Source organism: Carassius carassius, chromosome 50 (assembly GCF_963082965.1).
Source record: "Carassius carassius chromosome 50, fCarCar2.1, whole genome shotgun sequence".
Classification (NCBI taxonomy): domain Eukaryota; kingdom Metazoa; phylum Chordata; class Actinopteri; order Cypriniformes; family Cyprinidae; genus Carassius; species Carassius carassius.
The window spans coordinates 5,584,990-5,600,350 of NC_081804.1; the positions used below are offsets into that span (position 1 = coordinate 5,584,990).

Sequence of the window (15,361 nt, forward strand, 5' to 3'; positions counted from 1 at the left end):
CTGTCATTCCCCTTAAGGTGTAAATTACTGTCATTTCTTTCTTTGCAATGTAACTATTTATTTTCTTAAATAATGACTCATGCGGTCAACAAATGCGTAGTTTGAAATGAGACAACTTTAATATATTCACGATTTTCTGCGAATAATGACTAAATATTGGTCTGTTTCTCACACACTTGGAAGAAATCGGCGCTTTTGGATCTTTTTTTGATGTTTAAAAGCTTCGGTCTTGATTAATTTCAACTGTATGGAAAAGAGTGACCAGACAAGCCTTTGATATTTCTCCTGTTGTGTGCCACAGAAAGTACTTTATAATGACTTTGTTAATACCATTACCATATTTCAGAAAAGGAAGAAAACTGTAAGGACAAAGAACAAAATGAAGGTAAATGACAGAATATACATTTTTTGATATATCCCTGTAAATCCAAATAGGACAGCCATATACGATAAATAAACACTTCAAACCAGAAATCGTGTCAAAAAAAGGCTGGAGAAACTGCTACATGGTCCTTTCACAAACTAGAAAAATTAACAATGGAATTGTCCTCTGCCCCAAATGCAATTCAACTTTTCAAAGAGGAAGGTAAAAAAAAGCCCTTTCAGACCAGGCCTATCACCAGCCGTGTTAAAGAGGGGGAAGCAAGAAGGCAAGAGGGAGGGAGGAGGTCCTGAAAGCCTCCATTCCTCTATTTATAACCATTCAGGCAGTGAGCAGCCACATTCCAAATGCCAGAAGGCACTTTTCAAAACTCCTCATTTAAAACTTAATGTTGCTTTCAGCTCCTAAAAAAGAGCCACCCTCCCTCACACCCACCATCTAACAAGAGGAACCAGGCAGATGAAAAAAAAAGGCAAACAGTAACGTGTAAATGTGACTCTGTTCAGAGGCAGTCCAGAATCAGCCCTTTCAAAACAAAAAGGGCAGCCGAAATGAGGTAAGCGAGCATCACTATGCAAAAAAGAAATTCTTTAATGAGAAACTACTGATGGATGGGCCGTGCTGCAACTCGGCCGATTAGCACTTCAAGGGCTTTTCTTCCTTTCAGCGGGTAAGTGGGCCAGCTAAAGAATGGCCTCCGCCTCCATTAAGGTGAATCTGAAGAACCCTTATGAGAAAGGAGAACAGAAGACACTTGTCAGCTGCTAGGAGGCTGGGGAATGCAGTGCAGCCACCCAAAAAGTTCATCTGGTGCAGGGGTGGGGTGGTGTGCGTGGATGGAAGAGGACCTCTGCAAGATTTCGCCTCTATTCTGTGCAGCTTTTGTTCTGGAGTAGGCAGGGGGTCAGCTCTGAACACATGACCACAGGGCTTCCCTCCTCAGTCGGGCTGGAGAAAGAGTGCATCCTGAATATCTCTTCAAAATACTTCCCAAGGAGCAGAAAAAAAAAATCACAAACAAGGCTTTTTAATATCTTAATTGTTTCTTTTACATGGTAATGAGATTAAATGAACGAAGTCTTCTATACGATATAGTTAGAATCACTTTCAGAACAATTTTTTTTCCAGCTGATGAACTATAAAAACATTGACAGCCAATCAGAGCTTGAGAATTTAAAGCAGCAGACGAGTGTGCATTTAGAATAAATTAAATTGAAATTAAATTAAATTTATGCATTTAGCAGACGCTTTTATCCAAAGCGACTTACAGAGCATTCAGGCTAACATTTTTTACCTAACATGCGTTCCCTGGGAATCGAACCCACAACCTTGCGCTGCTAACGCAATGCTCTACCATTTGAGCCACAGGAACACTAATAAACAGACGATATTGTCCGATAGTGTGGATGCTAATATAGTTATCTTTATAGTTATCATTCTTGGTGTGAAAGGGCCTTAATGGTTGCCACAGACAACCACAAATGAGATCTCTTTAATATCTCAACTGTTTCTCCGTTATAGCAAGTAAATTAAATAGAGACTTCTGCTCGCATCTTGTACGTCAAAGATTTTTCTCTTAAGAAAACGACCCCAGTAATCTCACAAGTGTCTCTTCTAGAGTTTCAGAGAATTATCTGAGCTATGCAAATTTATCTGAGCTATGCTATCTAGGTTAATTTCACAGCTACAAAGATCTTATCAGTGTCTATTTTTATTTCTCCCAAGGAATTTTAGGGAGAAACATCTGAGACAAGGTTGTAGCTGAAATCTAACTGAGCTCTTTATTAAATCTCTTGAAGTAAGAAATAGCAACCTCTAAACAATACAATGATCCTGGGTGATGGTGAGCGACCAAATGGTGATTTTCCAAAAAAAATCGTCTTTCTATTGCTGGATGGTTGAACTGATCACAAAACCTACGCTGCAAATATAATCATTTTCCACAACTCTCTTTCTTGAGGAAAATGCGAGAATGCCATCATTCAATTATACAAAGTTTTTATTAAAACCTGTTTTGATATTAGCAAAAATACAATCGCAAATAACTCAGTTTTAAAAGGGAGTACCAGTGCTCTGCAGTTATCCATTGGGTTGTTTGGGAGAGGATTATTCTAGAAGGTGTTGCACGTGGACTTCAATGAGCATCTGGCCTTTTACAGAGCTCGATCTGTCAGCAGGAGTGCCCTAATCCTCAACTCATTCAGCCCAGCTTTAACGCAGAAAAACACCACCTCGCTCCTCCCTTTGACGGCCACAGAAAACACTTCTGCATCTCAAAGAGAGAGTAAAGCAGAGTGCACACAAACAGGGACTCGCGCTGAGTCGTGGTGGTTTTTAGGTCACCCTTGCCCTGCTGTTCACCCTAGGCCCGCCTGTCCTACTGCCCCTTCTCTTTAAACGCCACAGCAGGGAACCTGGCAGATTAAAAAAAAAAAAAAAGCCTTGGGTTACAAACAGGCTAGTTGTGATGGCATTTTGCTGGCCGTCCGCAAACTCGCTGGGAGTTCAGTGCATCCATAAATAATACTTACCCTTTAAATGCACCGTTTGAGAGCTCTTACCTAAAGTTGCCGCTTTAGGTAGGTTAACAGGTTTATGAACCTAGACAAAACTTGATTGACTGTATTGTTATGCAGTTCCAGTTTGAGCCATAAAGTATATAATTTGTCAAATTTGATAACATAAGTCAATGCATTTAGGACCTCCACTAACAAATAACAATATCTTTACAGCATTTATTAATATAGGTTAACATTAACTTCTACATATAAAAATACATTTATAACACTGAAACTGTAATAATTAACATTGGATACCTGTATTATGAATGCATTAACTAATCTTAACAAATTGAATCTTGTTGCAGCTGTCATAAAAAAAAAAACTATAATAATAATAATAATTCTGGATCAAAGAAAGACGCCAATAAACAAAATGTCACATAGCATTTCATTACCTCAGGCAGTCATCCGTGTCAACAGCTCATTAGTGTCCTATAAATGACGTCTAGCGAAATATTAGACCATATACTCATTATATTTTACTTTACTTGTTAGTGATGTCTTATTTAATGTTTAAATAAATCTGTTATGAAACAATTATGAGAGGCACTGTGAAAAAATATTTTTTTTATAAAGAAAGAGCAATTTGTTCAGTAAACCACTGTTTACTTAAAAAAAACAAAAACAATTTTGTTTAGTTTTACCTCTACCAAAACCGTAACGTCAAAAAACGAGGTAAGTACCGAACAGTCATGTGTATATATATATATATATATATATATATATATATATATATATATATATATATATATATATATATATATATATATATATTTATGTCTACATATCAGAGATTATTGGTCAAACTATAGACAGATATTGAGAGAGCCATGTTTGGAAAGGTTGTTGAGAGTCAGCGTGAGAAGAAAAGCAAACGAGCACGAGAAAATAAGAGGGGGATGTTTCCTTAGCTTCTTTTGTGTTTACACGACAGTCTTTCAGGCATACTGACTGAATGAAAAACCTCTGTATTATGACACCCAGGGACCTGTGCCTACAGGTAGCTGACTAAGTACACAATGCCAAAACCACGAAAACGCCCAGACCATGAAGCCTGTGCCACAAAAGAACAGACACGAAGGAAACAAAAACATACGGTGAGAAATTACAACAGAATAATTCAAGACATTTGGTCTGAGGTACGTACCGAACGCTAGAAACTGAAAATATTACATCTAAACATGAAACCCTTCAAAAGAAATCCTTTCAGATATGCTTGAGGTTTCACAATGGTTGGGTCTTCAAACAAAAACAAAAGTGCGGGAACTGACCGGATGTCTGGTGTCCCTTTTTTTTTTTTAAGATTGCACAATCAGCATCAGATTCCAAAAACACTTCACACTGAAACAACAACTTGATAAACCTCAATGTCAATGAAGAATGTGCACTCAATGTGCTCTCTCAAGTCTCACGGATATCTCACTACTCTCGAGTATCTTCCAAACTGCAATTGTTCTCACAACAGGAAGGGGGCGATATTCAAATGGATGTTTTGAAAAAACAACTAGATCTTTTCAAGGAATGCCTTCCAAAAGGCTACTAGCAAAGTGTACATATGATGATCACTTCAGGGAAACACTTGAAGGACTAACTGCTCACTTTCAACAAGGAATTCGCCCTTGGACTCTCCAACAGTCCTCAGGATCCCTTTCATTACTCCACATACTCAGACTATTCAACCAGCATCAAAGCTTGAGTCTGAATTCAGCCATGGAACACCATAAAATTTCAAAGCTACTCGTATATGCTTCTAGTGAAAGGAAATCTAATGAGCAAACATTGCAACAAGGTGACACAACCGCACATTTCCCCTTTAAAGTAAAATGTTAGCTGACTTACCTCAATTTTGTCTGTTTTGGCATCGCCCCAGTAAAGCTTTCCTGCGATGTAGTCAATGGCTAAACCGTTGGGCCAACCAAGGGAGGTGTTGATCAGCACAACCCTGTCCATGCCATCCAGGTTTGCTCGTTCGATCTTGGGCACCTCACCCCAGTCAGTCCAGTACATGTATCTGCATAACAGCAACAAGAAGAGGGTAAATTACATGCTAATTCAGAAAGACTCCACTTAGAGATCTCAGAAATGACATTAAAACGAAGTGCATAACTTCTGTACCCATTTATGGGATCCAACACGATGGCTCGCGGTTCGTCCAGGTTTTCAGATATGAGGATGCGTCGAGAAGTGCCATTGAGTCTGGTTACCTCGATGCGATCGGTGCCTGTGTCCGTCCAGTAGAGATTACGTGCCACCCAGTCCACCGCAATTCCATCAGGATGGTTGATCTCACTGGTGACCAGAGTATGGGCGTCACTTCCATCTATTCGGGCACGGCGGATGGCCCTCACCTCGTCATCCGTCCAGTATACGTAGCCTTCCACTGGGTCATAGTCGATGGCAATTGCATGCCGGATGTCACTGACTTGTAAGACGATGTCTGTGAAGTCAGGTAAGTCCAGGGATATCCGCCGAAGGTCGGTGCGGCGAGCTAGTAGAAGCACCTGTTCCGCCCCTGGGGATAAGATTGAGGTTTGCTTTAATGGCTGAGCATAAGAACAACAGAGTCATCTGCTCTTTTGACAGTCCTGCAAAAGATTCATCAGGGACCAGAGATGCCATGGCCTTTGACCTGCACTGTCTACTTTAATTAGGACAGCAATAACTCAAAAAAAAAAAAAAAAAACATTTACAAAAAAGGTCTACAAATATGTGTATTAAGAGTACTACTGTGCCTAGGGCACAGATTCAACTCGTCAAAGAAAACAGAGTCTGACAGTAGCAAATAGTAGCATGAATTGCAGAGTTGTCCCTGCAGACAGTGCACTGCAAGATCGCATTGCTTCATTACGAAAAACGCATGCCAGGTTTAAATACCAACAGCAGAATCTGTCTAGACCCAATCTGTGGAAGCAATTAGGTCCAACCTTGTCCTTATTTAATCTCTCTTTGTAACCGAGCACGCTCCAATACCCACAACACCAGCTGCGGTCCAAGGCACCCAATAAGTAGTGACATCCATCAGCGCTGACACCAATAAGAAGAGGAAAAAACAGCTCCTCTAGGGTTTCTTGTGCTTTTTTTTTGGCTTCTTTTGGTTTTAATTTGTCCTTCGTTCTGCCTCGCATGTTATCAAAGTGAGTGGACATCTGACAAAACCAAAACAAATGCCTTCAATTTAGCCACCCAAGCTAAATAAGTATGAGGTGTTGACGCTTGCTCATGGTAATCCTTCGTCCTACTGGATCCACTCCTGCCCTTGCCTTGTTGCTAATGAAAGTCCAGTACAAAGGTCTATTGTTTGTTCTGATTAGTTGTCAACTTTTTAGGAGAGTTGCTTAATCCTGAGGTCAGTAGGAATAGGTTTCAGTTGGCCAGACAACCTCCCCTGTCCACAACACTGCACAGCTCCATGTTTCAATTGCGCCAATGGAATGAAGGCTTGAAGATTACTCCTCATTGTTTCCTGGCCTGAGAATACACTGCCTCAATTTTGAAGGAGTTCTAAATTCAAATAGAAAGGCACAGCGACTTGGGAAGGGGTGAAAGTATTTTTTTATTTTCATTAACAGGCTGGGTGCACAGATATGATGGACAATTCTGATCTGGAGAGGGTGGGAAAAAAACCAAGCAAGCCAGGGGTTGAAGCCTGATTTTAGTAGCCCTTAATGTACATCCTCATCAAGAATAAAAGGACAAATGCATTCAATTGAAATTAGTGAAATGCATTTTGCTTTGTACAAGTCATTTTTGGACATACAAATATGTCTGGATCTTTCTGCTGTCCTCAATTTACTCTACTACAATTACTATAATTCATACAAAATTCCACCAATGAATCTCTTTTTATTAAAAGTAAAATTTGATTATCATTTGTTTACAAATTCTGACCAAGCAGCTTATTAATGGTTCAGACAACCGGTTAGTCGTTTCAATGGAAAAAATATATTTTTGAAAGAATGATTTTTAAATGGATAATTTTCATGCCTTCTAAGATTTTATCTATTGGCATGACTTTTCCAGACCGGGTAAATGTAATTTTTTAATTCCCTGGGGTTCCCATGATGACTTTACAATGAGCAAAGGGGCATTTTCTAAACTGGACTTAAATGCACAAACCTTTGACTTACCCAGTCAGCCCCTTGACATGGGACCCCAAAGTAGGTCTACCAGCTCTTCATCTAGGCTAAAACTCTCATGACAGAGAGAAAAAGGAGTGAAATGTGTCAGCTGTTATGGAACAAGGTTATGATTCATGATTGCTGAATCAGAGGAGAGTGATTTTGACTAAATTGTAAACTCAAATGAACCACCATCTGTCAAGCATTAGTCTCTGTCATGGTCTTCTGTGCGGGACTGCATGCAAATGTTTTATAGATGCACAGTATGCCAATCCTCATACCAAAACCAGCCCATGAAAGGCCACAGTTCATAAAAATCTAATTTTATGCTCGAGAGCAGGGACATGATAATAAAATTACAAATGCAACAAACCATTCCATGCCCCTTCATAGAAAAGCAGCCAGATCTATCTGAATCATGAATTCTGTGGAAAAAAAAAATTTTAAGCATTCAAATCAGCATGCTTTTTATACCTGGTCGACAAGTCTTTCCATCCTCTTTGAGCTTAACCCCAGTTGGACAAGCACAGCTATAGAAGGGCGGCATGGGGGAGAGGAGACACAGATGGGAACAGCCTCCGTTTCTTTCACTGCATGGAGTTTGAACTGTGGAGCAATGACAAGGAAAGAGGAAATCTATAAAACTGTTGTTTATTAGACATTACTGCAAAGAGCATTGACCTCCTAGTTAAGAAATGACCAGAAAACACAGTGATCTAAAGAGTGTGTGAATGTTTCACCAAATTCCCACCTTATTTTGAGAAAGTTCATCAGATGATTAATGCATCAGAGCACTGAATTATATTGTATATTGGTCTGGTATATAAATTATCACGGCGTGAATGCATTAACCCTGCTCTTTTATTGCTAAGGAAACTTAACATAGTTAAGTTTTTGTGTCTTAGTTATGCTGTACTTAATTTAGGTCAAATGGTTATTATCAAGGCAAATCTAAAAATCTCAAAAGAAGACGATTTAAAGAACTGTCTCAATGTATTAACATTAATGTCTAGGAGAGACTGAAATAAAGAGATCTAATGTGCAATTTTACTTTACTTTTACCTTACTTAATAATGTGTTATTTGTGGGAAACTCTTTTGAGACTGAGAGTCTGCTCACATGATGCGTTATTTGGCATCAAACAGCTATGAACTTCCTCTTCACCTGTAGCACGACAGATCAGAAAAGTCAAAAACAGCATTGCTCAGTTCCCAAACAAAATTCAGCCCTTGAACAAAAGCAGGTGGCAGCAAAACATTTTATTTCCTGTAACAGGTTTTTCCATTTCCACCAGGTCATGCTCTGTTTGTCGTAGCTCCGTCAGGAAAACATAGACGGCCCTGACCCAACACTTGTTATCCCCCTCTCCTCCGTGCTGCTCGCAGATGCAGTGTCTGCCCAGCACACTGACTGATGACTGCTCCACAGGAAATTCAAAAAATACCAATACAGGCATATTTTGGAGGACAAAGTATAATGCTTTTATAATACAAATACATATATTTAAAATATATAATTAATGATATACAATATTATTTATTACTTTATTATTGCTGATAAATAAGAGTGTCATCCTCACTAACAGATCATGGTTAAATTATTAATTACAAACATTTATTGTAATCTTTTACAATTGCTGTTATCTATTATATTAGATATTTACATTTAACAAAAAACAACATTTTCTTCCAAGTACCCATTGGAACCTACTAGAACCACCCTTGTTGAAATCACTGGTCTAGATCTTCATTGTTTGTTTGTATGATGGTTGCTTCATCCTCTCTTTATTTTCTTACCTCCAACACAACAAACACTTACCTAGTGGGGTCTTTGCAGGCTGTTAAATGTTTTGAAGCAATCCACACCCACATCCTCACACACACACATACACACACACACACACACACACACACACACAGACTAAGGTGGGGGTGGGACTGTGCTGGGGCTGTTCCCCGTCTCCACTGAGGAACTGTGTTTATTTGTTCAGAGTGGAATGCAGGACACTTGAAAAATTTCATTCCCTGAGAACTATTCTCCCCAGATTGCCTCATGGGCCAAAAGACCGACACTTTTACAAAGAGGCAGTACAGTAAGTGCTGAAAGTACGACCTAAAAAATTAAACACGGAATTTGAAGGCTCTCTCGAGGCAACCTGAGACCTACATTGAACAGTACTGTCCCTTCACAAACATGCTTTGTGAAAATTTGATGTGTATTAGAGCTTCAAAATAGTCTGAATCTAAAGGCCAGCACTTAAACCTCATGGGTCCTGGGATAACATGTCTATTTTGTTTTGGTTTGACAAAAACCCAACCATCTATCAACCAGTTTTGTGAGTTTTTGAGATGTGTAGACTCACTGTTAGGCTGCCGCTCTTGGCCCAGCACCTGGATGTCCATCGGCGAGTAAATGCCACTGAGAATTTCTCTCCGATTCTCTCCGCTATGTTTGTTGCAGGCATGGATGGATCGGGTCTGCCAGTCTGTCCAGTAGAGCGTCTCTTCATAAAGAGTGAGGGCAAACGGGTGAGTGAGGGAACCCTCCACAACGGCCTCCCTGTAACCGTCAACACATATATGTAAACACACACTCTTCTTAAATTACCGACATATATACTGCATTTTGATGTTAAATGCTCTTAAAGTGATCCATGACAGTGTTCACAACACTGCAGTGGCGCTGTTGATGTATGACACTGCTGACGTGCTTTCTGGTGCGCCCAATACCAAAGATAACACGTCAGCAGCATCATACATCAACGGCGCCACTGCAGTGTTGTGAGCGCGTTCACAACAGACCAAGAAGAGACAATGCTGAATAAAGTTGTAATTTTTGTTATTTTTGGACCAAAATGTATTTTTGATGCTTCAACAAATTCTAACTGACCCTCTGATGTCACATGGACTACTTTGATGATGTTTTTATTACCTTTCTGGACATGGATGTCATTTATTAATTTAATATTTAAGTAAACAGTTTGGGGATTTTAACCAATAGGGCAACTGATCCTCCGTTGAAAAAAAAACATAACCTGCATGCAGCAGCTGTTCATTTAGCAAGTCCTAGTGAGCAATACATGCTCATCACGACACAAACATTCTCCTAGAACTCACACTTTGCATTCAGTTAACAGATCCATACGAATCATGCATGAAATAGAAGTTTATAATCTCAAACGATAGCTTTATGTGCTTTACAGATGAACTTGAAGTCTTTATTCATTTGAGATGTTCAATAATAGATCATCTTTGGCTCTTTAATACAAGTTCATGATCCGATTCGTGAACAGATGATTCCTTTGAGTCAATCTTTTAAAATAATGATTTATTTTGTTGAACGAAACCAGTGTGGAAACCAATGGTTCACAAACTGGATAGTTCTGAGGTACAGGGCTCGCAAAATCGCTAGCCCGACGTCCCGGGGCTATTGTGTTTTCCAGTCGGGCTCCAAAATATATCACCATCCTGCCTGACGGACTATCTTGAATAGTGATCTAAAATTCCTAACTTGATTCGCGTTGCTCACGCGCTTGAAGGGGTGAAACGGATCGTAGTTGATCGTTTGCACTTGTTTCTAAATCTTGCCAATTCAAGCGTTTTAAACAATTTGCGCGCATTCGAAGCTTGCGCACACTCGTTCAAAGCACGCGATGTGAGCAGCATTTCGGCTTTCATCTTTCGCGTATCGTAACTTCTGAATGAACACATACACACACTATTATCTCAAAATAACTGTCTCTGCAAGTATTCTTGTAAACACAGTCGGTTATGTTTTAAGTGAACGTATACAGTGGTCTGCTGCTTAGAGAAATTCGCTGTACCGGATAAATCTGTCTCTCTCTCTCTCTGTAAATTAGACGACGTGAAAGGGGGCGTGTTTCAAGATACGTAGTAGACCAAACTAAACAGGGAGGGAGGGCAAAACACTTACATGCAAACGAAACACACTCCTTGTCGGCCGCGGCCGCGCGATCAACTCACTCATCCATTTGCGTAGAAAAGAGATGTAATATTATGGATTTCCGTCATTTAAATATATATATATATATATATATATATATATATATATATATATATATATATATATATACACATTTCCCGGAGCTCCAGATGGCCAGTCCGCCCCTGTGGACAGTATACCATACATACATTTTCAATGGAGGGACAGAAAGCTCTCGGACTAAATCTAAAATATCTTGAACTGTGTTCCGAAGATAAACGAAGGTCTTATGGGTTTGGAACAACATGATGGTGAGTCATTAATGACAATTTTCATTTTTGGATGAACTAACCCTTTAACTTTTTAACAGTAGTGTATTTCTGCCAAAAATGTAAATTTCATTGGTTTAGACCCCACTAATTTTAACTGTATACATACATACATATACATATATATATATATATATACATATATATATATATATATATATATATATATATATATATATATATATATATATATATACACACACATATGGTCATCAGGTTTCATGTGTTCATAACCATGCTGGTCGACCAGTTAGACTAGCACTGATGGGTATAGACCAGCTTTGAATGTCTAGTCTTTCAGCAGGGAACACACATTCCAAGCCAGCTAGCTTTATGAATCCAGTTGGAATTCTTTATATGGGAAATAATTCCAGTAAATGTTAGTTAAGGACTCTGCTTTTCGTACATGTCTTAATTTCAAAGACATGAGAGCCTTACAGGTATTAGTCTTTCCAAAAGGCATATAGAAAGGGAATTTAAGACCACAACAACAGGCCAACAACATCAACGGAGGACTTTTTTAGACCCTTCAGGAAATCTGGAGCTCATGCGAAAACCGAACCACCCCCCCACACCCCCTTTTGGGGGCCCGTAGGACTTCTTTTCCAAGAAGAAGGGGGGAATTAAACAAATCAGGCTGTCATCGACCTGTAACTCCGCATCTGTTTTGGTCGTTAGTAGGGAGTCATCCCATTCTCTAACAGCACAGCTGCCCTTATTAAGTGAAGTTTCCTTGGAGTCCATCGGAGTGCCGTGTGTCGCGTTTGTCCGGCCGAACGGCGGCCTTCTGAATCACTGGACATAAATAAACAGGAGCGGATCAAAGCAACAAGTGTTCAGAACCATAGTGCCACAGTATTCAGAGAAGCGTCGCTCATCAATCACCGAGCTGTAGTGTCATGAGCGGATACATTTTCCTGGTTAGGTTGGGGGCGTCTGTGTGTGTGAGCGTGCATGAAAGAGCTAGACATATTGTTCACCCTCCTGATTTTTAACAGTGTGTGACGAACAGCGGAATGGGGGAGGGGTGGTGCAGGGGGGTCAGCACTCTGGAAAGGTAATTACAAACAGATTTTTCACAGCTTTTGACGCACTCTTGGTAGTAACAGGGTTGTTTGAAGCCAGCAAACTGAAAAGGCTATTAAACAAAAAGATCTTTGACAGAAGTACGTACACTAGATGCTTTGTGTTGTTTTTGAGAAGAATGAAGAATAACCAAGCAAAGTAAATTATTACTTGAGAGTAAACACAAAATTCTGTGGGAAAACAAGCAATAAACAAACAAACAAACAAAAAGAAAACTACATGTAATTTTTTAGTAGAAAACTGAGGATATGATTTAAAAATAAAGGAACCAACCATTACAAATAACTTAAATATAATACAATTATTTATTTAAATTATATTTTATTCCATATAAAATCTATTATTTATTAAAATAACAGAATTAAAGTAATACATTTTGTATATTTTAATGATCTGTCTTTTAGCAGTCTAGAAATGCTACTTAAAATAAAGCAGCAAACTATTAATTTAATAATTCAAAAATAACTTTTCAGATTGAGAACTGTATGAATGGGTATGACAAAAAAATAAAAATAACCACTTTAAACTGTCTTTTTTGGTATACTAGCAATGACACTTTAATCTAATATTTTTTATTACACTGTAAAAAATCTAATGAGCTATTTACTTAAAAAGAAATTATGGTAACAATATTACACATAATATTTTTTAGTAGTTTTTCAGGCTTTTCCATTTTTTTAATGGAATCTACCTGAATAAATCATGTGAAATCTCCTAAATTAATTAATCTATGACACTTATATAATTATATATATTTATATTTATATATAAATATATTTATATTTATAATTAGGGAAATGTGCTCATTTATTTTAAGTTTATTCTCAAAAGTCTGTGATTTTAAATTAGGTCTGTTTGTATTTTGTTATTTTATACATTTACAAGACTGTATACAGCCAATCAGCTCAAGTAGGAAAATACTTGAGAAATGCTGAAAAGTACTGCACTAGCAAAGCTACTGCTCATTAAACAAGGTTTAATGCCTTAGAAGAGTAGGATCCATATCCACAAGCTCTACTCTTCTGCACAATGGTAACGATTGCACTGTGCAATTGAAACTTCAATGTTACAGAAACTCTTAAAAAGTCAAATGTAACTGAACATTAAACATTAAAAGATGCTTCCCTTCACTCAAAAACATAAAGTAGCATTTAATTTCAATTTCAATATCACCTCTAAAATAAAACTGCAAAATTGAGCTAATTCTCTTAAAATAAATAGGCAGCCTTCTTTCCTTAATTACTTTAGTTTAATCAGTTCCCCAATTCAAGCACCAAAACTGTCTCCTTAAAAAAAAAAAATGAGGAAAACACATCTCTTGATTTTATTAGTAAAAAGTCCACATTATTTTCTATACAACACTGAATCACAATTTCTTTAATGTAATCCACACATTATTTTTAACTATCACCTTATTTTTTTTAATGAAAATTACAAGACCCATGATTCATTTTTTACAGTGTGTTATGAAAGATTGAGAACCAATTATCAAACGTCTCGATGATTTTCTGGTTTCTCCTTCAATGACATCTGCTGGATTACAGGCCAAGTCAGACCATACGACTCCTGCAGATCGACTAGCAATGCAAATCTTAACATAGCAGAGGGTCTGACATACCTTTCTTTATTGAAGTTACTACAAAATCTTACATACACAAAAGGAAATGTAACCCTTTGGCTGGGGGGCCCAAATCATACCTATAATGCCAGGCTGGATCGGGTAACAGTGGTATATGGTACGGAGGTCATCTCAAGTTAAGAGTGGGTGGAAGTAGGGAGGGGGTGTTTGGATTGGGCCACAGACATACCATTCTGCTTCAATCCGGATGGGAAAGGGAAAGAAATACAAGGAGATGAATTGAGAATAAGTGTGAAAGAATGAGGAAACTGACCGAGCTGTTCCGTCCAAGTTGGCCCTGTGGATGAAGCTGAGCTTTGCATCCGCCCAGTAGAGTTTCTGCTCCTTAAGGTCGATGGTCAGTCCATTGGGCCAGTAGATTTGCGTCTGGACAATGATTTGTCGACTGCAGCCGTCCATTCCCGCCCTTTCTATTCTTGGCTCCTCCCCCCAGTCGGTCCAATACAAGTACCTGAAAGAAAAAAAAACAAAAAAAAACAAACAGGCATCAGTCAGCTGGTTTACATTATCCTAGAGGAAACAAAGTGAAAACAAATCAACCAGTCATTCAGGCAACCCACGACTAGACAATAAAAATATATCGTTTTCAAATTCATATTTGCAAGAAGTATAACATGCAATCGGTAACAAAGAACAAACAAACTCAAGTACAGCGGGAAATAGAGATGTCTGCAATGGTTTACGTATTGACTGGAAGCTGCTCAAGGTTAGGCAACGTGGATTTGGAGTTAGACTAAACAAACGTTTCAAGAGCAGGCTGTTTTCAAAGCCAACCAAATCAGCGTTATATTTGCCAGAGCCTGTCTTGCTTCAAATGAGAGAAACACAACACAGAAACCAAACTAAAGCACATACTCAACAACTGCAAACTTATTTGTTGGCAAAAATCCTTTTTGTGTCCAGGAAATACTAGCAGTCAATTTCAATTTCCATGGAAAGAAACCGATTGTAAACTTTCCATACTAACCCAAAAATCGCTGCACGATTCATTTAAAAATTTGTGATATGCCTTAGTGGGATTATGAAATCTCAAATAAACAAACTAAAATATATGTGCTGTGTGTTTCAGAGTGAAGCACGGAACTGTTTGCATTTACACACTAGCAGCTCACGATTAGTTGTTTTCAGGTTCTCAGAGCAACTTGGTATATATATATATATATATATATATATATATATATATATATATATATATACATATATATATATATATATATAGGTTGGTTTTATATATATATATATATATATATATATATATATATATATATATATATATATTACTTGCGGCTAGGGATGTAAAGATT

The 15,361-nt window shown here is 38.2% G+C and overlaps 1 protein-coding gene across 1 annotated transcript in view; it reads right to left on the reverse strand.

Annotated features, from left to right (window-relative positions):
• LOC132133717 (low-density lipoprotein receptor-related protein 5-like) overlaps positions 1-15,361 on the reverse strand; it is a 76,122-nt gene that overhangs the window by 32,073 nt on the left and 28,688 nt on the right. The window contains exons 4-8 of the mRNA XM_059546638.1: positions 14,311-14,508; positions 9,424-9,620; positions 7,536-7,667; positions 5,059-5,455; positions 4,783-4,954 (exon numbers count right to left, since the gene is read on the reverse strand). Coding sequence (XP_059402621.1) covers positions 4,783-4,954; positions 5,059-5,455; positions 7,536-7,667; positions 9,424-9,620; positions 14,311-14,508 — 1,096 coding nt within the window. The remainder of the gene's footprint in view (positions 1-4,782; positions 4,955-5,058; positions 5,456-7,535; positions 7,668-9,423; positions 9,621-14,310; positions 14,509-15,361) is intronic.